This window comes from Cervus canadensis, chromosome 1 (assembly GCF_019320065.1).
Source record: "Cervus canadensis isolate Bull #8, Minnesota chromosome 1, ASM1932006v1, whole genome shotgun sequence".
In the NCBI taxonomy this organism is placed as follows: Eukaryota; Metazoa; Chordata; class Mammalia; order Artiodactyla; family Cervidae; genus Cervus; species Cervus canadensis.
The window spans coordinates 125,501,395-125,527,343 of record NC_057386.1 but is presented as its reverse complement, the minus strand read 5'-3'; the positions used below and the strand labels follow the sequence as shown (position 1 = coordinate 125,527,343).

The following is a 25,949-nucleotide window of genomic DNA, read 5'->3' as shown; positions in this document are numbered from 1 at the left end:
TGCCATCTCCTACTCCAGGGGATCTTCCCGACCCAGGGATCGAATGTTAGATGCAAGATGTCTCTTGCATCTCCTGCATTGGCAGGCAGATTCTTTACCACTGAGCTGCCAGGGAAACCTGACATTATGTCTAGGGTTTGCTTTAAAATGTTTCAGGAAAAAACAGGGATGGATAGGGGAAGATGAAACAAAGGCAGCAGAAAGCTGATGGTTACTGAAACTCTGGGATTAGAAGTATTCTTTCTACTTCTGTACCTGAAATTTTCTATAATAAAATGTCTTTTAAAAATCCCCCAGAATGTACGTGCATGTGCCCAGGTAATTGGAAAGAGGAAGTCTGGGTGTGGTGACATCTGTGGCAACATTCTGTTCCTCCTTAAACCCAGGCTGCTAACCCCTTCCCCCCGACATGAAGACACTGTCATTCTAACAGAAAGTGATGCTGGCACACAATGACGGAAAATGTTGATACTACAGGGGGGTCAAAAGAAAAGGAAGCACGTACGCTTTTGCTGGCGCTGAGATTCTCAGAGCTGATGGGAAGCAGGGTGCTCAGCTCCAGGTCCGTGACCATCTGACGGGATTCTGCCAGCAAACGCTGCAGCTTACTCGTGGGGGAAAAATCATCCTGGGAACACAACACAATTCAAGCACTGATGAAATCAAGAAACACGTTCCAGCGTTTATGTCTACAAGAACAATCTAACAGACACAAACGTCAACTATTCATGACTCGCTCTTTCACTTTAGGTGTTTGTTACATCCCAAAGCAGAACACTAAATACTAAAAGAACCAAATTTCAGTTCTTTCTTAAAACCTATTTGACTAGGTAATTTGACTTCAACAGAACTTACTACAACTAATTAAGTAACACCCATGTGATAAAAGAATCGTAGGTGTTGTTTACCTCTCTTAAATCAACTTGTCAAGGCTGTAATTACCAAGTCAAAACACTTACAAAATGCAACTGTAACACTGAAGGCTTGCTAGCTTTTAAATTGTTTAATTTATTATTTTTTGGTCATACCATGGAGCATGTAGGATCTTAGTTCCCTGATCAGGGATCGAACCTAGGTCCTTTGCATCGGAAGCACAGAGTCTTAACCACTGAACCGCCAGGGAAGTCCTCTGTTAGCTTTTAAAAATATGGGGAAATACACCTTAGTTTGTTCATTCTTGTTTAATTTTCTACTTTGTGTAAAAAGTTTTTCACAGTATATAACCTGTGTACAACCTGTGAGTTTTCCACAGTGAACATACAATTAACTATACAATTCAGTGAACATCTGGTGAGTTCTGGCACGTGTACACACCCATGAAATCATTCCCATGATGAATACAGGTCACATTTATCATGCCTGTGTCCCTGGGGAATTCTTGCCTCTCAGAGTCCCTCCTTCCCATTTCCAGACAACTACTGATCTGCTTTCTCTCTCAGGAGATTAGTTTGCATTTTCTAGAACTTTATATAAATGCATTACATACTTTTGTCTGTCTGGCTTCTTATCTCAGCATAATTATCTTGGGGTACACCCATGCTGTATGTGTATAAATAGTTCCTTCCTTTTTATTGCTGAGAAGTACTCTATTGTATAGATAAACCACTGTCTATCTATTCACCTCCATAGCATACTCAGGTTGTTCCCAGGTTTTTTTAACTAGTGAAAATAAAGCTGCTTGAATATTTATGTGGACATATGTTTCCATTTCTCCAGGAGTAGAAGAGCTGGGTCATATGGTAGGTATATATTTAACTTTTTTTTTAAGCAGTTTTTTAATAGAAAGTACCCAAGTGTTTTCCAAAGTGGCTCTGCCATTTACATTCCCGCCATCAGTGAATGAACGGTCCAGATGCTCCTGATTCTAGTCAACACTTGGTACCGTCAATTCATAACAAAGAGAACCAACACTCATCAAAACGCCCATTAGTGGCCAAGCCCTATGACATCCCCTTGAAACCAAGGAACTGTGATGCTGTGTGTGTGCGTTAGTCGCTCAGGTGTGTCTGACTCTGCGACCCCATGGACTGTAGCCTGCCAGGCTTGTCTGTCCAGGAGATTTTCCAGGCAAGGATACTGGAGTGGGTTGCCATTTCCTTCTGCAGGGGATCTTCCCGACCCAGGGATCAAACCCAGGTCTCCTGCATTGCAGGCAGATGCTTTATCGTCTGAGCTATGAAGGAAGCCCCAACTGTGATGCTTTAATTATATATTTGTAGGTGAAGAAACTGAGGCTCAAAGAAGTTGAATAACTGTATTAAGGTCACTGAGCTAAGACAAAGCAAAACGGGGATTTGAACTCAGATCAGATGCTTTCAAAGCCAGATATCTTCCCAAAATAACCCCCAAAATGACTAAGTTTACTTGAACTAATTTTCTTTATGATAGAGCTGTGATCAGGAGCCTGTTCATGATAAAGACACTGGCTCATCCACAATAGTGACAGTGTAGAAACAACCTCAGGGCTTCCCTAGTGGCTCAGTCATAAAGAATTTGCCTGCCAATGCAGGAGACGCAGGAAAAGTGGATTCTATCCCTGGGTGGGGAAGATCCCCTGGAGTAGGAAATGGCACCCCACTCCAGTATTCTTGCCTGGAGAATTTCATGGACAGAGGAGCTTGGCGAGCTATAGTCCATGGGGTCGAAAAGAGTTGGACACGACTGAGCGACTAAACACACGCCCACACAGAAACAGCCTCACTGCCTGCATGTAGGGGTGGAACAAACAGACCACAGTTTATTCAATCCCTGGACAGCACATTGAGCAACCATCAAAATGAAGAGGCTAGGTCCACAATGTCAACACTGATGAGGGTCACAAAATACTGGGAAAAAGAGCTGGAAAATCACATTGCAAAAGACACTTATGTACATTTTAAACAAAGTAACAGTATGTGATGTTTAAGTGTACACTTTTATGAAAAACATAAAAGCATAAAGCAAATGTGGACACAACTTCACTGTAGTGGTTAACTGGTGGTGGTGGGCAGGCGGCGGCGGGGGGATGGGGCAGAATGACACATGGAGTTTACTCTTTATCTGTAAGATTCTATTTCTTTAACACTTGAAAAATAAAGCAAATACAGCAAAATGTAAACATGTTAAATCTGAATGTAGGTACACAGTTGCTTCTTGTACTCTTCATTTTCTGTGTGTTTAAACTATTTACTAAAAATAGATACAGCAATCACTTGGGGGGCCTGAGGGACATTTTGCCTGAAGCTAACCTACAGTATGTTTAAGAAGGGAAGTGACTATGACTTCAGTTCAATAATGCAGGTAAAGTCCTATAGCTAAAATAAAACCTGAAAAACAGCCAAAATTAAGCACACTAACAATACTGTTACAGGAGAATTAAAAGTGCCTGGGGGGAAATCTTGCTTGAACAAGCTGGATATTTCTTTCTTTCTTTAAAGATTAAAAAAAAAAAATGGACCATATTTAAAGTCCTTATTGAATTTGTTACAATATTCTTCTTATGTTCTTTGCTTTTTGGCCATGAGGCATGTGGGGTCTTAGCTCCCTGACCAGGGATCAAGCCCACACCCCCCTGCATCAGAAAGCTAAGTCCCAACCACTGGACCACCAGGGAAGTCCCTAAGCTGAGTATTTCTAAGCGAAATACAAACCTTTTCACTGGGCAGGGCTGCATCTTTGTTGACTAACAAAATCTTAGATGAGTTGTTTTTATCCAAAGAGGATTCTATCTCTGTCAACTTCTCGTCCTCTCTTAAGGCAGATTTTGAAGAACCCAAACAGTGGGACTGCTGGATGGCAATCAGCTCACTGTGAATAATAAAACCAAACAAAAACAGGCATCTTGAAACAATAGCAAACATATGACACCAGTACTCTTATACTGAAAAGCATCTCAACAGGACAAAAAAAAGAGAGATTCTTCTTTTTTGATGAAGAAGCTCAAGTTTGAATAGAACGTTATCGATTCAAATAGGATATTTATATAGGATATTATAAATTAATGTGCACCCTTCACAGCAAGAAAACAAAATTCTTTGTTAAAGGGTAACTACAGAAAAGAGAATTGTCCTCCTCTCTACACCTTGGGTAAAAAACAGCAAAGAAGAGGCTTGAGGGATAGGATCATCCAAGAGAGACAGGGGAAAAAAATTAATACAGTATAAGGTTAAACGTGTAGATTTTAGGTTTTGGGCATGAGATTGATTTTTGTTAATAGTTTTTTAAAAGTTCTTATGTGAAAGTTGAATGGCACCATTATGGGTCCTTAATTCTTCTACAGGATCTCAGTAATTAGAGAACAGACACATGTAGCTAAGTTTCTGGGCAAGTTATTAAAGTCTGGCCTCAAAGCAGAGCCTGGAAACAGGCCCTGGAAACCTCCTTCTCCCACGGACCTTCTGGATCAGTCAGGGCAGGCTGCTATGGCTTCTCCATCCACAGATACACCCCTAGCTGTCAAATGGAATGGAGGTATAAGTGTGAAGAACATTTTGGTCAGATGATGAAGTGAGCACACAAGTTCTTATAATCTAAGGAAGAATGGGAAAACATGATTATCTTTTCTACTTAATCATGCATTTGTCATGCGATGCCTTGGCATGTGCCTCTGCTGGCGGAACAATAAGTCACTTGAATTATTTTAAGCCAGGGAGGTCAAAAGGGCCTGGAAAGAAAACTCTGAAGTTGCTTTTGAATTTCTTTCATGCCTTAAATTTAATGTATGTCCACTGTGCTCTTAAAACTGTCTAACACAAAATTTTCCCTTAATATATGCGTGTTTTTGTTCAGTAGTGAAAAACAGGAAGTTGTGCCCTACTGGGATTTGCGAGTACTTAAGGCAATCTTTTATTAAAACCAAATATGAACAGGTAACATTTAGTGTAACAACCAATTTTTTAAAAAACTTTTGCAACTGACAGAATCAGTATATGATTTTTATGTGACTCAGGCCAAATGATAACCCAAACAATGAAAATTCCAAAAAGGAATTTTTAACTATAAAGTCCTATGAAAGTCAATGTGATGATTCAGATAAGGCTCTCAATATAGAAACTTTATTTTTCTATAATTTAAGGTCAAAGAGCAAGGTTTTCTTTAATAATAGCAGAAGTTAGCATAGTGCCCCACAACTAACTACAGAATTCAGCAACTGACAGTGGGATGAGCAGCATTTGCTAATAACTAATAAAATATAAAATAACTAATAAAAAATAGTCAGATAGAAATGGTCAAAAGGCACAAACTTACAGCTAAAAGAACTAGAGATTTCACATACAGTAGGATTAAATAAAATTCACACTGCTGTAGGCTATATAAGAAAATTGCTGAGAAGGTAAATCCTAAGGGTTCTCATCACAAGGAAACAATAATTTTTTTTTTCTTTTGTATCTATACAAGATGATGGATATTCACTAAACTTACTGTGGTCATCATTTCCTGATGTAGTTAAATCGTTATGGCAAACATCTTAAATTTAGACAGTGTTCTACATCAGTTATATCTCAATAAAACTGAAAAAAAAAAGGCCAATAACTGTTACCAGCTTGTTAAATACAAATACTCTTTCTCTTGCATGATTTTGAAAAGTAAGAAAGTTTGGGAGATGTAGACTGACCACAAAGGCCAAAGCAGTTGGATGTATCAATAAGCCAATGCAGGCCAGGAGAATGTCTTATCTGGGGTCTAGGGAATGTAATCTGGACATGAAAGAAACAGCTTATCGATTCAAAAGGATCCAGGCTGAGGAATGCCCCAGAGCAGCATTCTACTCAGTGAAGTGACCTCCCCATTTGTTTTAAAATAAAACATGTTTGCTCAGCTCATGACAACTGACTGTGTTGTTAAGCAAAACCTTTGCCTCAGATGCTGTCCTAGGCACAAACTTCTCACTGGAATCAGTCTCTGTGCAATCAAAAACTCAACAGCCTACGCTGTGATGAAAAGAGGAAGCGGTGTGTCAAATGCAATGTCTGTTGCAAACACCGCTTTCATTTCACAGTTGGCATGAAGTGGCTCCTGCAGGCCTTTTCTATTTCTAAACTCAGTAAGTAGGCTCCCTGGGCTTCCCTGGTGGCTCGGCGGTAAAGAATCCACCTGAAAATGCAGAGACGTGGGTTCAATCCCTGGGTCAGGAAGATCCCCTAGAGGAGGAAATGGCAACCTGCTCTAGTATTCTTGCCAGAAGAATCCCATGGACAGAGGTACCTGGCGGGCTACAGTCCATGGGGCGCAAAAGAGTTGGATACGACTTAGCAACTAAACCACTGCACCAAGCAGGCTCCCTGGGTGTTTACAAAGGTGAAAGGAGACTGACCTTGTCGAAGAGTTGTACTTGGTCCCGCTGGCACTTTCTGAACAGGTGCACACGGACTTGTGGCGCACGACCCTCTGTACTTTGGAAGGCTTGAAGATGCTCATCCACTCCACGTCAGACATGTGGCCTGGCGCTTCGATTATGAAGTTACTCGGGTGGCAGCACTTGGACTCCCACATGTCGCTTTCATCCACACAGGCTTCATTTTTGTGGCAACAGGAGACTCCAGGCCTTTCCAGGTGGTCCTGATAGTCGACATCCAGCTTTTCTGGCTGTTTTGAATCAGAACAGCTGGCCAGGCCCAGGTAAACGTTGACATCATGCCATTTATCATCAGATACAGATGTTGATGTTTCTGAGGGTTGCTTCTCTTCGTTCTGAATCCCAATTCCATTCCCTTTGTGTGATTTTGCGTGGATCTTGCAAAATGTACTTTTGTTTTCGGGTTCAATCTGGATTTTTCCTCCCAGAGACCAAGACTTTTGTTTCTCCACTAAGTCTTTTGCAAATAGAGATGAGATAGCAATTACACTTTTTCCCCCAAATGAAGTATTAACCTGTAGTTTCTTCTCTTTGCATACATCACAAGAGCTCTTGTCTGACCTAGTTTGCTGAACCAACGTGGTCTCAAATTTTTGGTCCTTAACCAGTGACTTCTGATTTTTCTCCCTCTTAAAATCGACTTTTAGGTGGTTATTTTCAAGGTCTGATAAACACATGTCTCTGCTATGGTGGCATTACAAAAAACGGGAAGTTATAAGATACACTTGATACTGTCATTCTAAATATTTCACTCAAACCTCATCAGTTGAGCTAAACCCTAATAAGACCCATTTGTCTCAGTTGAAAATAGAAGGCAGACTTTTTATATTCTTCGGAGCCCAATTTTAGCCCAGCCTCCTCCAGGAAGTCTTTCTGATCATCAAGCCCATATGCCCACTCCCCCATGACCCATCCTTAAGGTCTACTGTACATACTGTCCATACTGCAAATCACTATCTTACTGCATATATGATCTAATTAATCAGAGTGAGCCTCTCCCATTACAACTGTACGGCCCGCTGTTTCATACATGTGAATGTCTTGTCTGAAGATGCCTAAGGGTGTTTTTCACATATGAAGGCATTTTTAATCCCCCTAGCACCTAGGACGGTTGTTAATACACACTCAGTGTTCTGTAAATACTCGTTGATTGATCTGTTATTTCTTTTCCTAATTCTATTAGTTTCACAGTAAACAGAGCTAAAGCCAAGACTGAAAGGCAATGGGGATTCAAGGTATAGAGATAAACTGGACAGTGCCAGATGTGTTTACCATACTGTATTCATGACCATCCCATTTATCTGCGGCATGCCTATGTAGCTATGCATTGAAAACCAGTCTAAAGTAAAAATGACGCATGTGCATAAAATAAAAATCATTGTGATAAACCTTTTAATACACTGCCTGTTAAAATTCTCATGTCACACGTGTTCAGGGGTTCTAATCTATATGATTTTGATTCTCCTTCTAGAATGGGAAAGGTCACTTTATGTTCTTAAAGAATAACCTCAATCATCTAGGCCAGGTGCCTCCCAGAGGAAATGAAGTACAAAAAGGAAAGAGATACAACTGGTTAGGGGCTTCTGCCTGCTGGAGATCGCCAGCTTGGTCTGGTGTTTATTAGTAGCAGCTGCAGATGCTGGGATACAAAGCGATGGTGTTAGAACCCCCAATAAAAGACCTCGAAGAAAAGCAGAGCCAATGTAGCAAAGTGTGGGGTGAGTCCCCAGTCTTACTGTCTGCAGCAAAACCTTGCAACTCCTGACCACTCCCAGCCCTGAACCCCACCCTCCTAGGGAGAGGAGCTGCGCCACTGGGTCCAGCTTCTGCCCTTATGTGGAGAGACGGGAATTCCCTGAATGCCTCCTCCTTTCCACGACTCCCTTACTATTTTGGCTGAATAAGTGGACTAAATTGAACTGTGGGACAGTTGCATGCTTGTTAAATTAAACCACTCCTCATATGTTTATATTATACTTTTACAGAAACCAATTTAATTCACATACTGCCTGTTATAGGTAAGAGCAGATATCTTCTATTAATAAGGAAAATGGAAAAATCAAGCTGCAAGCAGAGGTCACCCTCAGCTGAACTTCTACTGCAGTTATTTCTACCATTCTTTGATGTTCTTTCTTTTAGGTAAGTATAATACCCAGTATATCTTTATTTTCCCTGTTCCTAGCCCAGTGCCTAAAATACTGAGCGTTCTGAATAAATGATTCATCTCTGTAATTTCTACTTTACCTCAAAGCCTTCTATACAACACACAGACACACACAAATAATGTATTTAATGAAATTTATCGAATAGTTTAATTAGGATCATGCCTAAAATTCTAAATCTAGTCTCACTACAACCCAGGATTAGAATGATAATTATTAGCTCACATATATTTATTCCCATTTACTCCCTGCTATCTAGGGAATAGTAGTAAGTACTGACCCATAGTAGGTACTTAACAAATATTGATGAATGATGGGATAAATACAATATGATATTAATGGCATCTTACTAAGGTTACCTGGATTCCATGCCCTTTGATTCCTCCATCTTTGAGTCATATATCTGTATTAATTCCTGAGAATTTTCCACATTGAAATTAAGAAACTGCAGATCACGCTGTTGTTTTACGTAAATCTGCCATAGATATTGATAAATCAATATAAAGTGTAACGACAAAGCTAAAGCAAGCCAACAATTGGGCGTTTCAGATGCTAAAACGTATAAGATAGCGGCTAAAGACATATGCTGAATATGTTTGCTTTCATTTTTCCTATGTTAGCACCAAGATTTGTTAGTATAACTAGTCTCCTTTACTTTAAGCAAGACTCTATCTGTGAGGTTAATACGACTGATACACCTTTAAAGTAGTCAGGATTCCAGAAGCACCATAAACAAAATCACCAGGCATACACTTTTCCTAATTTATGTTTCCCACTTAATAGTGAAGAGTGGGGACGTACCTGTCTCAGATTATGCAGTTCTGCATTCATGCGTTCTTGCTTTGACTTTGCAATATCAAGTAACTCATCTTTCCTTTTTTCTCTCTCTGCTATTTAAGAACAAATATTATTAAAACATTTTTCACCAGCCACATCAATACACACCTCTTCATTTCTGACAACTGAATGTGCACATGGCTAACATTATTTTTCCCACTTGTTTCTGAATTTTAAAATTGCAAAATGGATGCCTGGGAAGAAGTTTAATCTGTGATTCTAACTAGATCCTTCGCCAAATTTGAAAACTTTCGCAATATAATTAATGCTAAGTCAAAAAAGTATTCCAAACTGTACAAACTCTATGATCAAATGACACGTGTGTGTCTGTATGTACATATATGCTGACGGCAAGCACACTGAAATATCAAAAGAAGTAATTTTTAGATGTAAGGATTAAAGAAAATTGTTTTCCTTTTTTGGGGGGAGGGGATGAGTTCTAAATCTCTACAATTTAATACTTTATTCTTTACTTATTTATTCACATTACACAGGTAACTTATAAATGCATTTTCCTTATAAAAATCCAAACAACATATTACTTTTATCAACAGAAAAAAAACTGACATTACAAGGGGCAAGAAAAAAAAAATCACTGTTTTCATCAGTATGTAAGTCAATCTGATATAATCTCACAATCCTATGTGAGATCTCACAATTCCTATGTGATCTTGCAAACCAAAGACTTAAAATACCTGAACCAATGAGGTGACCCCATAGGTAGATAAACTTGTCTTTCCATTTTAATGAAAGCCCAGGACTCCTTTACAGACTTTCTATTTCTTGAAAACTCTTTTTACCTGATAGGTAATTAAGATTCAGAATTGTCTTGAATATACACTTGAGTATTACACTCAATTTCCTAGCTCAGAAAGACAAAAAGGTATTTTTTTTTAAACCTCCATCTTATAAAGACCATAAACATTCTGCTGAAATGGGGACACTTCATTATTACTAGGGTTGGAGTATGAGAAGTCAATATTTTTAAAATAGTTTCAGAACTTGGCAAATGAGAACCCACAGAAAGGAAAGATCTGAAGCTCTACATGAAGTCTTGCACCAGAAAAAAATATTAGTATTATGCTTAAGGAGAAATCATTTCATTCACACAGAAGTGAGAGATCGACAGTAAATGTTTCACCTAAAAAAAAAACCCACTATCTTTATAAGAAGTTCAAATGAAATGCACAAAATGGCCCTCTATTACATGAATGGATTTTGAGTCAATCAGAGGCAGCCTAAGTCAAAATGTGCAACTCCTATGGTTTATTAATAGTTCCTTTTCCACATGTCATTTTTCTCATGGATGAAGAATACAATATTTATTTTACCGTCGCTTTACAGTTGGAACATCACAGAAACCATCCAAGGACAAAGGCATGAGCTTCACTGGGGACGCAGACTCTTCCTAGACAGCTTTTCTGCCAAGTGCTTGCTAGTAATCAGAGCAAGGCCAGGTGGAATAAAGCATGAGGAGTGACCTGTGAAAAGCCACCACCTCCTACCCAAACACGCCTAATGCTCAGCCCTCCCAACCCCAGTCTGTAGCATCATCATACTTTTAAAAAGGTAATCTTCCTGCACAGAATGGAGGACATGGCATAGTAAAAGCCACCGCCTCAGGTTTAAACTACTACATCTCCTCATTTCTGAATTTATTTCCTTGCATTAGATGAGTCAACACCAGAACAAAAGCCTAAAAAAGTAGTGCACTTGCAATATTTATGAAGCCCCATTTAGTTTGTATGAATTCAATCCTATGCACAAAGAAAACAATAAAAGAGGGGCCATAGCTCCTTTCACAGTGGAAGTGATGCCTATAGGGCGTCTAGGCCTCCTGGCTGCTCTCTGTTCTACCCACCTCTCTTTTTTTTTTTTTTCCACCTCTCATTTTTTAACAGCATCTAACATGCTGGTGCCTTCCCAGTGTTTAGAGATATTTCTTTAGGGCACAGCACAGCCCCCTAAACAAAAGCTAACGACTTTATCTGGCATTGAAAGGGCGATTCTGAATGTACTTCAGTACTGCCTTAATTTGTCTTTAGAATAATCTACTGTTGCATAAAACAGAATTGTTTCCTTAGCTCTGACACTTTCCTACATGACTGGATTATCTCGGGACCATAGTGGAGTGGGTCTGCCTATTTTCACAAGTTGGTTACTGAAAACAAAGAGATACGGAACTCTCTGCTGACATCTGCCTAAGCACAGCAGCATAAAGGAAGGGGTGCTGGAGTCTGGACCTGCTGAGCTCCGATCAAGCCGCTCTGCCTTTTACTGCCTGAAAGACCTTCACTCAGTCTTACAGAACTCTCAGGACCACAGAAATGTAAACTAGCATCATGTTTTTTTTTTTAAAAAACTTCTTATAAGCAACATGTACAAATGAAACCTGTCTCTAAGCCTATGTGAAGAACTTCAATAAGAGGGAAAATGAAGTTTTGAATTAAAAGTACATTTCTAAGGCATCTTCCAATCTCAAATAAAATGTTAATTTTCAGCCATGGCACCTGAGAGCGTATTATCAGGTTAAGCCTTTAAAACTTATTTTTAGGTGTAATTCACTTTTATCATTTAAGCTCACAAAAATTGTTCTGAGACAGTGGTTTGACCAGAAAAAATGTTTAAGAAATAAGCTTAGGAAATGATTAAAAAAATTATTTCACAAAATGGATTTATTGGAGTATTAGCCAACAAATTACATATACTTTACCTAGTAATACCTAACAGAATGAGTAGAAATAGATGAACCAAAAGAAAAGGAGGTTATTTATTAAATATCTTGTAAATTTTTCTCCATCTGCTGACCTTTCATAGCATTTTATTCATAGCATTTATGTAACACTAGGACTCAATGGACATGGGTTTGGGTGGACTCCGGGAGTTGGTGATGGACACGGAGGCCTGGCGTGCTGCGGTTCATAGGGTCGCAAAGAGTCGGACATGACTGAGCGACTGAACTGGACTGAACTGAACTGAACTCTGTGGGCCCTGAGCTTCCTGGTCACTAACAGAGTGCCTGGCACATATACGCTGATCCAAAGATTGTGTGAATTCAACTGTAAAGCTACAAATATCTTTATGTATACATCCAAATATGTGTCTATCTTTATATATGTATCTTTAGCTGTGTGCATGCTACATAGGACAGTATTGCTTTGAAACACAGCAATCCTAGAAATAACAGAAATAGTGACCTCTAGTGGTAGAAAACTGCGTGTCTCCTATCTTAATCATACGAGATTAAAATTAAGAATTCCACTTTCAGAAAAAAAAAGAATTCCACTTTCTTTAGAAAAAAAATGTAATACTGTATCCTGTCCTTTAACTTATAGAAATGTATTCTGTACCTAGAAGGAAGAACATTGAGGGTATGTATGAGTAGACCCAAAAATGTTCATTTAATTTCTATTTGGAACTTTATCTCCAAATTTATGATTTTCTTAATACAAACTACCAGAATTAAATTCTAAAAAATCTTGGCTGGCAGGGCCATATATAGATCAGATCTAGACATATATGGATCAGATCTATTTATCAGTGATTCTCAGTTGGGAGTAGAGAAAGGAGGAGCTACACACTCTAACATACTGGGGTGAATTGGGGTTAAAAGTGCAGGAGATATGGCAGCCAGTGAAGAAGTGTGTGTGCAATTTTTACATTACACATTACTGACAAACTTGCTTTCAAATCATGAACAATTCATCTCCAATATTATTATTTTGGGGTCATACTGATGTAACAAAACACATAAAGTTTTCCAACTGTAATAATTACGGGTGATTTATTTGGAAAACTGAAAAAATGTTGAATTTCTAATTTTTACCTAGTGTTTGCAAAAGTATGAACATCCTCCCTTCTTTGGCTCATAAGATTCTTTCTTAATGAATTTTTAAGCCAAGTGTTACATTTTTAGTAAGAAGTATAGTCACGTACTCAAGTTGGAAGGGAGAGCAGCTCCTCATTTTACAGAAGGGAAAACTGAGTTAACTGGGAAGTATGATGACAGCTTTAAAATGTCCTGCATGGTCTCTCTTCATTTCTCAAAGGGTGTTAAAATTAATTACATAAATACATATAGTATTTTGAGGCAGGCACAGTTCATTTAGCCCACCATGGTAGTACCAAAGAAAGTACAGGCTACAAAATATGTAACTATTCAATCATTTAAACAAACAATCTATTTTTACCAGTAAAGACCAATTCGTCATGCAGGCAACTCTTCTCTTGCTTGAGGCGAATGATCTCTTCTCGTTGTTCGTTATTTTCTGTTGTCTTTTCATTTAGATCCTCTTCACAAATAGAAGGGGGAGAAAGTCCTCAAATAAATACTAGTTTTCTAGAGGAATATACACTGTGAATACCTCTCATGTCCTTAGCACCCACTTCCAATCCATATGAAGTCCTGTTGGATCTACAGCCAAAATGTCCCATATCTGACATTTCACTGCATGCCTGGCAGTGATCCTGGCCAAGGCTCCCCACTGTTTGCCTGCACGAACCTTGCCTCTCCCATTGCAGCCTGATGTCCACAGAGCTATCAGGGCCATCTGCTGGCATCACTTCTCTGCTAAAAGCCCTCATACTACATTTAGGATGAAATATAAACTCATAACCTTAAGCCCTGTACAGCCTGGCCCTGTCCTTTCAATCTGTTCCTTTCACTTGCCCCAACCTCTGAACCCACCCCAGGGCTTTTGCATTTGCTGTTTCTTCTGCCTGGAAGATCTTGGCCCAGATTTTTACATGACTAGTTCTTTCCATCATCCAAGTTTCAGCTCAAATGTTCTCTTCGAAGATGTCTTTCCAGTGCACTCAAACTAAATGAGTCTCTGTCCCTTACTCTCTGGCTCACTATCCATGGCCCTGTTTTTATTTTATTTAAACAAATGTTAAATTTCTAAAATAAGGTGTAAAAGTTGATAAAACAGACTTCTTTTTACTTTTAATCTTACCTAGGTACACATAACATTCAATAAATTTACTGAATGCCTACAATGTACTCCAAGGGCTGTGCTACTAGAGTCCATCCCTGCTGTCAAGGGGCTTATAGTAGGATTATGGTTTTAGATGAAGCTACAAATGGACACAAAATTATCATTTGCCAGGAGTCAGGGCATCATTACAACAAGATTTTAGCAGGTGGAGTCTTTTAAACTAAACCTGTCACAATAAGCTTTCCCAATTTCAACAGTGACTCCCTGCCTCACGAGGGGCCCCGCCTCGGACAGAGGCGGAATAACCACACCATTGCACCACTTTGTCATTCTAAGGCTGCCTATTCCACTGTGAGAGTCAGTCCTCATGTCTAACTGATGACTACTTACAAATGTGATCATCTGGGTGTGGAATTAAGACCCAGATAGCTCCTGAATCCAACAGCTTCTTCTGTGATACAGCTGGGAAAAGCCAGAGACAAGTGGGCCTCCCCCTGTACCCTCTGAAGACAAATGGAAATTTTTACTCTATCACCTAGATCCACCTCCAAGTATGTAGCACTAACTTATCTGCTGTACCCAGCCTTCATTTCATTAGAAAACTTCAAGGAGTAGAATAAACCATGGAGTTACTGTGAGAATGAAAACAGAAAAAGGAAGACACAAAAGGAATTCTCCCCAAAATAGAACATGCACTGAATAGCCACTCTGGTAGTCTGTTGCAGGTGGCAACTCCTTATCCCTCTCTGCATTCATTCCTCAGTTGTTTTTTTTTTTAATTTCTCCCACAAAAGGGCAGAGGATATTTTTCCATTGCCTGACTCTGAGTTCAGCCATGTGATTCACTTTGGCCACAGAATGAAGGGCAAGTGATGGCGGGCCAGGCCCTCCTATCTTTCTGCTTCCTCTCTTAAGTTTCTGCCTTCACCATGGGAAGAAATGCCCATACTACCCAACCAGGGAAAAGATGCTCCAGTGGGCCCAGCAGAGATCAGCCAATTCCCTAGTGGCTTCCAGATAAATGAGTTTATCAAAGGACACCACTGAGATACCTTTGTTGGTTGCCACAAGGCATATAGTAGCAATAGTTAACTGGTACAGCAAAGGCAGGATTATTTTTTAAATATAATGCATTAGGCAGTTTTCCCCAACTCTTGCTATTTATCTTTTTTTTTTCTTCTTTTTTTTTTTTTTCGGCTATTTATCTTGTAACACAAAAACTGCTGCATAATTCTATACAAATGAAATGAACATTTTATGATGGGACCTAAAGCTAACAACAGCCTTCCTCCCAGTTATCAGATTAGGTGAACTCAAACAAAGAAATATATTCCCAAGATAAAACACCTACATTTAGGCTTCTTCCTTACCTTTTAATTTATTGACTTCAATCTTAAGTGCCTTCAATTTCTGCTTATAATCTTGCTTTTCTTTCACAATACAGGTCTCCACCATCTTAGCATCACGTAAGGCATGCTCTAACAATTTAAATTTACCCGAACAGTCAGCAATGTGATTGACTGCCTCAATAATATCTTTGTCCTAAAACCCAAATTTGAAAACTGTTACATTTTAAAATGCCAACTAAACAAGATGACACTTACTGAAATCTCATTGTGGAGCAGGGATAAATTAGGAGATTGGGATTGACGTGTACATACTACTATATACAGAATAGGTAACTAGTGAGAACTTGCTATATAGCACAGGGACCTCTCCTCACTACTCTGTAATGGCCTATATGGGAAAAAAACCTAAAAAGGAGCAGGTCTATGTATATATATAACTGATTTACTTTGATGTACACTTAAAACACAGAACATGGTAAATCAGCTGTGGAAAATGAAAAGTGAAAGTGAAGTCGTGTCCAACTCTTTGCGACTCCATGGATTGTAGCCCACGGAATTTTCCAGGCAAGAGTACTGGAGTGGGTTGCCATTTCCTTCTCCAGGGGATCTTCCTGACCCAGGGATCAAACTCGAGTCTCCTGCATTGTGAGCAGAGGCTCTAAGCCACCAGGGAAGCCCTAACTGTACTCTAATAAAAACTCAAAAAAAAAACAACAACAACAACAAAAAAAGTCCAGGTCATGTAATTGTATACCCAGTTTCAATCCAGCACTTTCCATGTGTTAACTCATTTAAGCCTCATAGTAACTCTCTGAGGTAAGAACTGTTGTTATTACCCACATGACAGAGGAGTCGACAGGAAATGGCCACAATTACACAAGTTGGGCTTCCCTGGTGGCTCAGGAGGTAAAGAATCCACCTACAATGCAGGAGACCTGGGTTTGATCCCTGGGTTGGGAAGATCCCCTGGAGGAAGGGATGGCAATCCACTGCAGTATTCTTGCCCGGAGAATCCCGTGGACAGAGAAACCTGTGGTAGCATCATATACGTGTTCCTAAAACACTTCACAGTTTGCATATCTCACGTTAGGAGGATTTATGGAAAAAATAGGGTTGGGGAAGATCATTCAAAAACTGATAGGGGTTGGGATGCAGGAGATGGAACTTTGTGATCAGGTAACAAAGTAATCTGACTACTTCACAGTAGTCCTATTAAATACATGGACACAAGTTAAGCAAATGCCACTGCACACACACCAGTCAGGCAAATCATTTTCAGCATCTCAGTTTTGGCAGCTTCACCAGGACTTTGCTTTGATGGAAACTGTAGGGGTTGCTGAAGCCAGGAAACTGGTCACTACTTGATTAAAGACAACTCTATAGATTTTAATATTTTCTCTTTAATTTTCTGAAACCTTGCCCCTGATCACTCAAAAACATTCATGTGGTGGGAAAAATCACATGTGAATTACCATCAGTGCCCCATTATACCAGCATCACTCCTCTAGTCACCTGTGGTCAAACACATGTGTCATCAAATAGAAGAGACTGTTTATCAGGACTTCCTGGTGGTCCAGTGGTTAAGACCGCACTCCCAGTGCAGGGAGCATGGGTTCAATCCCTGGTCAGGGAACTAATTCCCCACATGCTGCACGATGTGGCCAAAAAAAAAAAAAAAAGGATAACTGTTTATCAACCACTATTTATGGCATGTTAGTGACTATATCAACTGCTGATTGCTAAGTTTTCTTTTCAATTAAAATACATTAACAAGTAATCTGTTGATAACTTTATGAGACTTAGTAGTAGTGGAATACTTCAGAAGAAAACCAGCTAATTCAGGCATGCTAAACTGTGGAACAGGCCTTGAAGACAGAAACCCACAGTGGAGTTCTGCCTCCTCTCAATGCTTTGGGTGCATCATTTTAAACCTGTTTCCCTCATTTCTAAAACCAGAATTTTAAAAAAAGATAATCATATTGATAGCTCGACCCATCTGGGTCACTGTGGGACTTAAGTAAGATAAGGTACATGACTATACTCTATCGACCACAAGGTGCCTGGCACATGGAGGTATCATTATTCTGAATTACCTTCAGCTTTATCATGGTGGTGAGAGCCTGCTCACGAGCTTGCAGTTGTCCCACTTGAGCAGAAAGTTCCACTAATGTGTTGCTGAGATTTTCATTTCTAGCCTACAAGGCAAAAACACAAAATACTAACCCAGTCATTTAAAAGCTTTCACTACTCTCACCAGCCATAATCTGTGCTCATTCTTTTTGTTTTTTCTTTAACCTTTTTAGTAACAAAGTGAGCTATTTAAGCAGTCATCAAAAAGCAACACAAACATCTATTTCCCCATCCTCCTCTCCATTCTTATGTTTGCCCTTCTGAATTCTATCAGTTACGTTTCTAAACATGCCTACTTCCTAATGGTCTTTTATGTATACTTTCAGGCTGGTGAGAAAAGGAGCATGAACATAAGAATGAACGGAAACTGGATTAGTGAGAGATTTCCTTTGCTAAAATAAAGTAGCATTAAGAACTTCTGTGCATCTTTTCTACTTTATGTTGAAATAACTTCACATTGAGGTATTCTCACTTATCAGGGATTTTTTAAACCACAGATCTATATTTGATGGAGGAAACTTAAATGCATATTACTAAGTGAAAGAAGCCAATCTGAAAAGGCTACATACTCTATGGTTTCAACTACACCACATTCTGGAAAAGGCAAAACTATGAGATCAGGGGTTGCCAGGGACTGCAAGAAAGAAGGACAGAGCAGAGAGGGTTTTTAGGGTTGTGAAAGTATTTTGTATGATATTACAATGGTGGATACAGGTCATCATTTGTCAAAACCCACAGAATGTACAACACCAAGAGTGAACCCTAACGTAAACTATGGACTTTGATGTCTCACCCAATGATGTGGCAATGACGTGTCACTGGTTATAACAAATGTATCAATACCACTGGGATGCACAATGTCCACAGTGGAGGAGGCTAGATGGGGGAGAGGGCGGGGGAGGGAGTGTCTATGAGAAATCTGTGTACATTCCACCCAATTTTGCTATGAACCTAAAACTGCTCTAAAAAAATAAAGTTTATTAATTTAAAAAAAGAAAAAATCTCCCTGCTACAGACTGAACTGCATCCACCCTCAAATGCATATGCTGAAGCCCTAACTTCCAATGTGATGGTGTTTGGGGGTGGAGCCTTTGAGAAGGAATTAGGTTTAGATGAGGTCATGAGGGTGGGGCCCTCAGGATGGGATCAGAGCCCTCAGAAGAAAAGACACCAGAGAGCTTGCTCAGGTGCTGTCTCTCCCTGTCACACGAGGATGTGGTAAGAAGGTGACCATTCCATTTACAAGTCAAGAAGACAGCCCTCGCCAGAAACCAACCATGCCGGCACCATGATCTTCGACTTCTAACCTGCAGAACCGTAAGGAAAAAAATTTCTGTTTTTTAAGACTTCTCCCAGTCTATGGTATTTTGTTATGGCAGTCCAAGCTGGCTGACGTACTTCCATTTTTTAATTCAACATATCAGAGATTCTGGGCTTTCCTTGTGGCTTAGTTGGTAAAGAATCTGCCTGCAATGTGGGAGACCTGGGTTCGATCCCTGGGTTGGGAAGATCCCCTGGAGAAGGGAAAGGCTACCCACTCCAGTATTCTGGCCTGGAGAATTCCATGGACTGTATAGCTCATGGGGGTCGCAAAGAGTCAGACACGACTAGGCGACTTTCACTTTCACATCAAGAGATTCCATTAATAGTTTTCACTTATTTTACAGCTTAAAACTGTCTAGAAGAGTAATCTGAAAAAAAAAATTAAGACATAAAATCTATACAATTATTATGAGTTATTAAGATTCACTACATTACCAAGATCTATACCGGTGTCATTATGAAACAAGAACATGAAGGCAGTAACAACAACAACAAAGGCTTTCTCAGGCTTCCCTAGAGGCTCAGTGGTAAAGATCCATCTGCCAGTGGATTCGATCCCTGGTCCAGAAAGATCCCACATGCACCAAACTACTTAGCCCGTGAGCTGCACCTGCTGAAGCCTGTCCACCCTAGAGCCCATGCTCTGAAACAAGAGAAGCCACCACGATGAGAAGCCCATGCACCTCAACTAGAGAGTAGCCTCCACTCTCTGAAACTAGAGAAAAGCCCTTGCAGCAACAAAGACCCAGAACAGTAAAAAAAAAAAAAAAAGACAAATAAATAAATAAATATTTTTAAAAAGGCTTTCTCACTGTGCCTCTCAAAAAGCATGAGTTCAAAAGATATTTGATGTTTCATCAGCCAGGACTGAAAACTGAAAGATCACTCTGACATTTTGTTCCCAATATGCCACTAACATGAGGTAGATATCTGTTTCATCAAATTAGACACAGTTATTCAGGAAACATAATTTGAAGCTGCGTGGTGATACTGATCTCAGACTTTGAGAAAGACTTTTTAAATTAACCCACTATTGATGAAATGAAGGATGCTACCAAACAAATGGCCTAACAATTAGAAAAGAGCTGTAATGAAGCTTCATCTTCAAGACAAAACAACACTAGTGGCTAACCAAAGCTCACCATCAATATAAAACTGTGATGCTGAATGGATGGATATACTTTTATACACACACACACATTTAATGGAAATATTTAAGTCTATGAACTACTTTAATAACTGAAACACAAACAGAATTTGGGCTAGCGAAGCTTATCTGAAAACCAATCTCACCGACTGACTGTCATACAGCAGAAACTAACACAACATTGTAAAGCAGTTATACTCTAATAAAAAATTAATTAATTAGAATAATAAAACCAACCTCAAGGTCTTCAGAGAGGAGAGAGGAATGGGTTGCCTTTTGGGCCATCTCCTGAAGCTGTAGTTGAGTCTTCTGAAGAGTACTCTGGCATTCAATTTGGTTCGATTCAAGGCTTTTTACCTTCTTTGTGAGTGACTTGATTATTTCAGTTCTTTTATGTAGTTCACCTGAGGGAGATTATTTTCAGGCAATGGTTAAAAAGTAAGTGTGCGAAGGAATCTTTCAAAGGTTAATTCTTCTTTGAAAAGTTTTTATTACGAAATGCACGATACTGTACCGTAGTCAAGAAACAGAACACTAGCCCTGGGTGTCACTTCCTGGACAGTCTCTCCAATTCCCACCTTCCAACCACCATCCTGAGCTTACTCATTTCCTTGTTCTTTATTACAGTTTTACTATCTATGATCACATCCCTAAAAATAGTTTAATTGTGTGAATTCTTTTTTTTTTTTTTAATTGTGTGAATTCTGTTTGTTGTTTTTCACTTAAGATTATGATTCTGGGAATTCTCTAGTGGTCCAGTGGTTAGGACTCCGCCCTTTCACTGCCAAGGGCATAGGTTTGATCCCTGGTCGGGGAACTAAGATCCCACAAGCTGCACTGCAGGGCCAAAAAATAAAGATTATGATCCTGAGATGTATCCATGTGGCTGTGTAACTCCTCCTTGTGCACTGTCATTCCCACATAATAACATTATATGATTATGCCAACATTTACTTACACATTCTACTATCGATGGTCATTTGGACTGTTTCCACTTCACAGCTATTATGAACACTGTTGCTCTGAAGATTCTTGCACAAGCATCTTCATGCTTTTGCAAGAGCTCCTAAATAAAATGTGGTCCCTCAGACCAGCAGCACCAGCATCAACTGTGAACTTGTTAAAAATGCAGACTCTTGGGCCACAGACCTACTGTATCACAATCTACTTGTTAGTAAGATCCTGAGGACTTCTCTGGTGGCTCAGATAGTAAGGAATCTGCCTGCAATGCAGGAGACCCTGGGTTGGATCCCTGGATCAGGAAGATTCCTTGGAGAAGGGAATGGCCAACCACTCCAGTATCGTTGTCTGGACAATTCCATGGACACAGAAGCCGACTGGGCTACAGTCCATGGGGGTGCAAAGAGACGGACACGACTGCACAACTAATACTTTCACTTCACTTTTAGGTAATTCACTTGGATACTGAAGTGGGAGTATACTTCCAGAAGTGGAAATGCAGAGCCATAGCTCGGTATATCTTCAACTTTACTAGAACCGTCACATGATTTTTCCAAAGTAGTTGTACTGACTGACTCTCCCACCAGCAGTGAATGAGTCTTCCCTTGCTCCACAATTTTACCAGTACCTGATATTTTTCGCCAGTCTGTTAAGTGTAAGAAGTCTCATTATGGTTTTAATTTTCATTTTCGTTTCCCTAATTACAAATGAGAACTTTTTTGTAAATTTATTGGCCAGTTTTCTGTGAAATGCCTATTCAAGTGGCTTGATCATTTTAAACCCAGATACTAATGGTTATACAGGCAGACCTCTGAGATATTGTAGGTTCAGTTCCAAACCACTGCAATAAAGGGAATATCATAATAAAGTGAATCACACAAATATTTTGGTTTTCCAGTGCATATGAAAGTTATGTTTATATTTTAGTATATTAAGTGTGCAACAGCATTATGTCCAAAAATCAATGTGTAGACCTCAGTTTAAAAATACCTTATTGGGGCTTCCCAGGTGGTCTATTGGTTAAGACTCTGTGCTTCCAATGCACAGGGCACAGGTTTGATCCCTGGTCAGGGAACTAAGATCCCAAATGCCGCATGGCATGGTCAAAAATTAAAACAAAATTAAATTTTAAAAATAAACAAATACTGCATTTATGTGTATATATGTGCAGTGGGTACAGTTAGAGTAAAATCAGATGATAATCAAGGAAATTGAAAAATTAATCATATTTAAATTGTCACATTTACAGAATCCTTTGTGTAATAAAAGCAAAAAAAAAAAAAAGAAGGGGATATATGGTTAGCTTTCTTATTTTTTTGACTGTGTCGGGTCTTAGTTGCAGAACCCGGATTCTCTGGTTGAGGCATGTGAGTTCAGTAGTTGTGGCATGAGGGCTTAGTTGCCCCACGGCATGCAGGATCCTAGATCCCCGACCAGGGATTGAAACCACATCCCCTGCATTGGAAGGTGGATTCTTAACCAACAGACCACCAGGGAAGTCCCTACTTTTCTATTAAACAGATCTAGTATTTCCTCCTCTGGTACATTCTAGTAATATTAACACAGTGTCTATAGAACAGTCAGATTTTAGGGTAGCACCAAAGGGATGACAGTTAAAATATGGTACAAAGGGAAATTTTTGTAAGCCACTTTTGAGGCTGCTATAATTTTAAAATATGACTGTTTTAGGTATTTGAGATCAAGTTCAATATCAAAAGTTTAAAATCTTTGAGTCAGTTCAAAAGGAATGGCCAGTTCAGTGGCATCTTGATTCATATTCTAGCTCAAAACTAATTTCCTTCAGGTTCGCTCTTGACTCTCCCTGTCTACTGGAGCTGTCCCAGCACTTTCTACAGTTAAATATTAATACTTTGCTTGCCCTACTTTAGTTCATACTGTGTTTGTCTGTTCTGTTGTGAATGTTCATGAAGTCCTCCTATCTTCCATTAAACTCTAGGACAGCAGGGACTGTTGAGATGTTCCTTCTCTATTTTTGCCATGAGCCCTTTCAGTATGTTGGCATGTACCAGCGCTAGATGGATGATGCTGACTATATGTCTGACCTTCTAATTTGCTGCAACGTTCTTCCAAAGTCAACACTTTCTGCCGATCCTCTTCCCATGAAAGAAGTTGTCTCTGATGTACTGCAACCATATCATTAAGCTCTCTATCTCGATCTTTTAACTCTCCAATGAGCAGCTGCAGCTCTTTCCGTTGTTTCTCAATAGTGGAAATCTCAACCTCTGACCCGATGTTCTAAATATAGAAAGTAGATTCATGACAAAATAAAGCCATCGACATAAATCAGCCAAAGCATATTTTCCAAACAATTATATTGGGTAGGCCAAAGAAACTTTAGGGCCAACCCAGTATCTTCTTTTGCTGCCAATTCAAGGCAGCAACTTGAATCAAGAAATTTTATTTCTTGATTATAACATGGCAGAAAAATTATGTATATTTAACACATGCTAACACCTACTGTGCACTCTATCATTTTCTGTCATACAAAACACACCACTCTTAAAGAGCAGGACCAGCTGTAAAGCCTCCATTGGTTAATCACTGATAAACCCATTTCTGCATTTTTTTTTCTTTGCTGCCAACCCTCTCCTTATGTCAATCAACAATATTATCCCCCATCTTATACCCCCATCTAGCAATTCTAGAACAATCAAGTAAAGGGAAACAGGAAGTAAATATTGTTTAAATATAACTGGTCCAAATTCAGCATACCTACTTAAAAACAAATTTTATAAAGGAAAAATTTCAAACATACACAGAAGATAAAAGAACAGTATAATAAACCACATTTGCCCAGTAACTAGGTTTTACTACTATCAAAAGTTTTGCAACATTTCAATTTTCCTTTTTCTTTTTGTTGTTGATAAAAAATATATTTTACTTTTAGATACTTTGGTATGCCTCTCTAAAAATGAACATTTTTACATAGCCAAGATGCCATTTTCATGCCTAACAAAATTATCTACAATAATTCCTTTTAAGCATATATCATTTGAAAGTCTAGTGTAGTCAAGTTGGTCTCACCTAAGTGGGAATCCAGAATGAGCCACTTGGTGGCTCTAAGACCTTGGGCAAGTTACTTAACTTTCTTAACCCTTAGTTTCTTTGCTGTGAAATGGCAGTAACAGTATTTCGATTTCTTAGAGTTGTGTGGATTAAGCAAGATAAGGTCTGTAAAGCACTTCCCATTGTGTCATTAAAAATTACACACCATTGTGTCATTAAAAATCAATCAACAGTTAATCTAAAAAAGAAATGGAAAATTTTTTCCAGCCAATCTGAGGTTTATAACCTGGAAGACAGTCTTTCGAAAAGCTCTGAGAACCATTCTGCCTGTAAGATGTCAAAACACAGTTACATACGTTTTCGAGGCAAAAGGTTGAAAATACATCAAAATAATACATTCACCTTTACACAGTTCAGATTTGCACAGACAAGGCAAGTGGTGAGTCACTGTGACCCCTTACATGATTGAAAAAGGAATGCTATCTACTAAGGACTTGCTTGCTAGTTCTAAGAAAAAAAATCACCATTTTTTTTTTTTTGTAAGCAGGCATTCCTAGATCTTCTAAAGGGATCGAGTTAATGTATGAGGGGGATGCACAATACACACCAAAGGGGAGGAGGGTGTGGCTCAAAGTGCAGAGAAAATTTTACGTTAAAATTTTCATGTCCTGCTTTAATAAAATTTTGTTCCATCATAACCGATCAACAAACATTAGCTATTATTAACAAATTATCAGCAAGACTGTAAGTCACATTCTGAAGTATGGCACTGTCCCCATCTATGAACGAAAGAACTAAAAAACAAAAAATTGAATCACTATGCTGTATGCTGAAAATAATGCAATATTGTAAACCAGCTATACTCCAATTAAAAAAAGAAAAAGTGTTACTGTTTACCAGAGACCCATGTACATCATTACTGCTTTCTGAATTAAAAGATTTGTAGAGAAATAATAATGACGAATGCATTAGTTACTTACTAAACACAGAAAATGGAACTTGGAGTCAAGGAATTCCAAGCCGTAAGACTTGAATTCCAGTCTTTGGTAAGCCATTTCACTCATTCACTCAACCAGTATTCACTGGGCAGACCAGTTGCTTGGGGCATTGAGTTCGCCAGCCCAGAGCATAGATTCTAACACAGGAAACAACAATGGACCAAGTGTGCAAAACACGTTCATCTCAACCTATACGGACCAGACACATGCATATTTTGGGCAAGTTTACTTTCAAGACGTTTTGGGAAAACTGGTGATTACAGCGCTGCTCCACTCACAGGTGGCTGGGAAGCAAGTGCAGGTGAATGAGCAGGTGTATAGAGAAACAACTCTGCATTTGCCCATTGGTATGTCGTTAAAAAGTGAGCACCGCGCCTGAGCTGAACACGTTTTCATTAAGGTAAGGAAACGGACGTGACGCTCCCCTGCGTCCTGAGTATTGCTTCACATTTTAAGCAGGAACGATTCCTGAGTAACCCCCATGCACGTTGTCCCAGAGGACTGCTCTCCGCTCGCCCTGGGACTAGCCGGCGGAAACCAGAGGCGCAGAGAGGCGGCCGCTCACCTGGCGCCCGGCCAGGAAGGAGGCTGAAGGGTTCATAGGTGTTTCCTCCGCCCCCGGAGACAGTCGGTGTGCGCAGCGTCACCTTAGAAACGCCATCGGCGCGCCTGCCCGGAGCGGCGGGGGGCGAGCCCCGAGCCCCGGAGCCCCGCGCCCTCGCCGGCCCAAGCCAGCCCGCCCAAA

The 25,949-nt window shown here is 39.6% G+C and overlaps 1 protein-coding gene and 1 long non-coding RNA gene across 2 annotated transcripts in view; one reads left to right on the top strand and one right to left on the bottom strand.

The window, feature by feature from the left end:
* Window positions 1-25,949, bottom strand: part of CCDC62 (coiled-coil domain containing 62) — a 37,701-nt gene extending 11,752 nt beyond the window's left edge. Inside the window, exons 1-11 of the mRNA XM_043441768.1 lie at window positions 25,770-25,949; window positions 23,243-23,435; window positions 20,457-20,623; window positions 17,713-17,814; window positions 15,641-15,812; window positions 13,524-13,625; window positions 9,298-9,386; window positions 8,856-8,971; window positions 6,293-7,018; window positions 3,630-3,786; window positions 506-628 (exon numbers count right to left, since the gene is read on the bottom strand). Coding sequence (XP_043297703.1) covers window positions 506-628; window positions 3,630-3,786; window positions 6,293-7,018; window positions 8,856-8,971; window positions 9,298-9,386; window positions 13,524-13,625; window positions 15,641-15,812; window positions 17,713-17,814; window positions 20,457-20,623; window positions 23,243-23,435; window positions 25,770-25,805 — 1,983 coding nt within the window. The 5' untranslated portion in view covers window positions 25,806-25,949. The remainder of the gene's footprint in view (window positions 1-505; window positions 629-3,629; window positions 3,787-6,292; window positions 7,019-8,855; window positions 8,972-9,297; window positions 9,387-13,523; window positions 13,626-15,640; window positions 15,813-17,712; window positions 17,815-20,456; window positions 20,624-23,242; window positions 23,436-25,769) is intronic.
* LOC122424180 lies at window positions 8,416-18,168 on the top strand. Its single transcript, XR_006264363.1, has 2 exons — window positions 8,416-8,473; window positions 18,076-18,168. It is a non-coding gene; the product is annotated as an uncharacterized LOC122424180 (long non-coding RNA).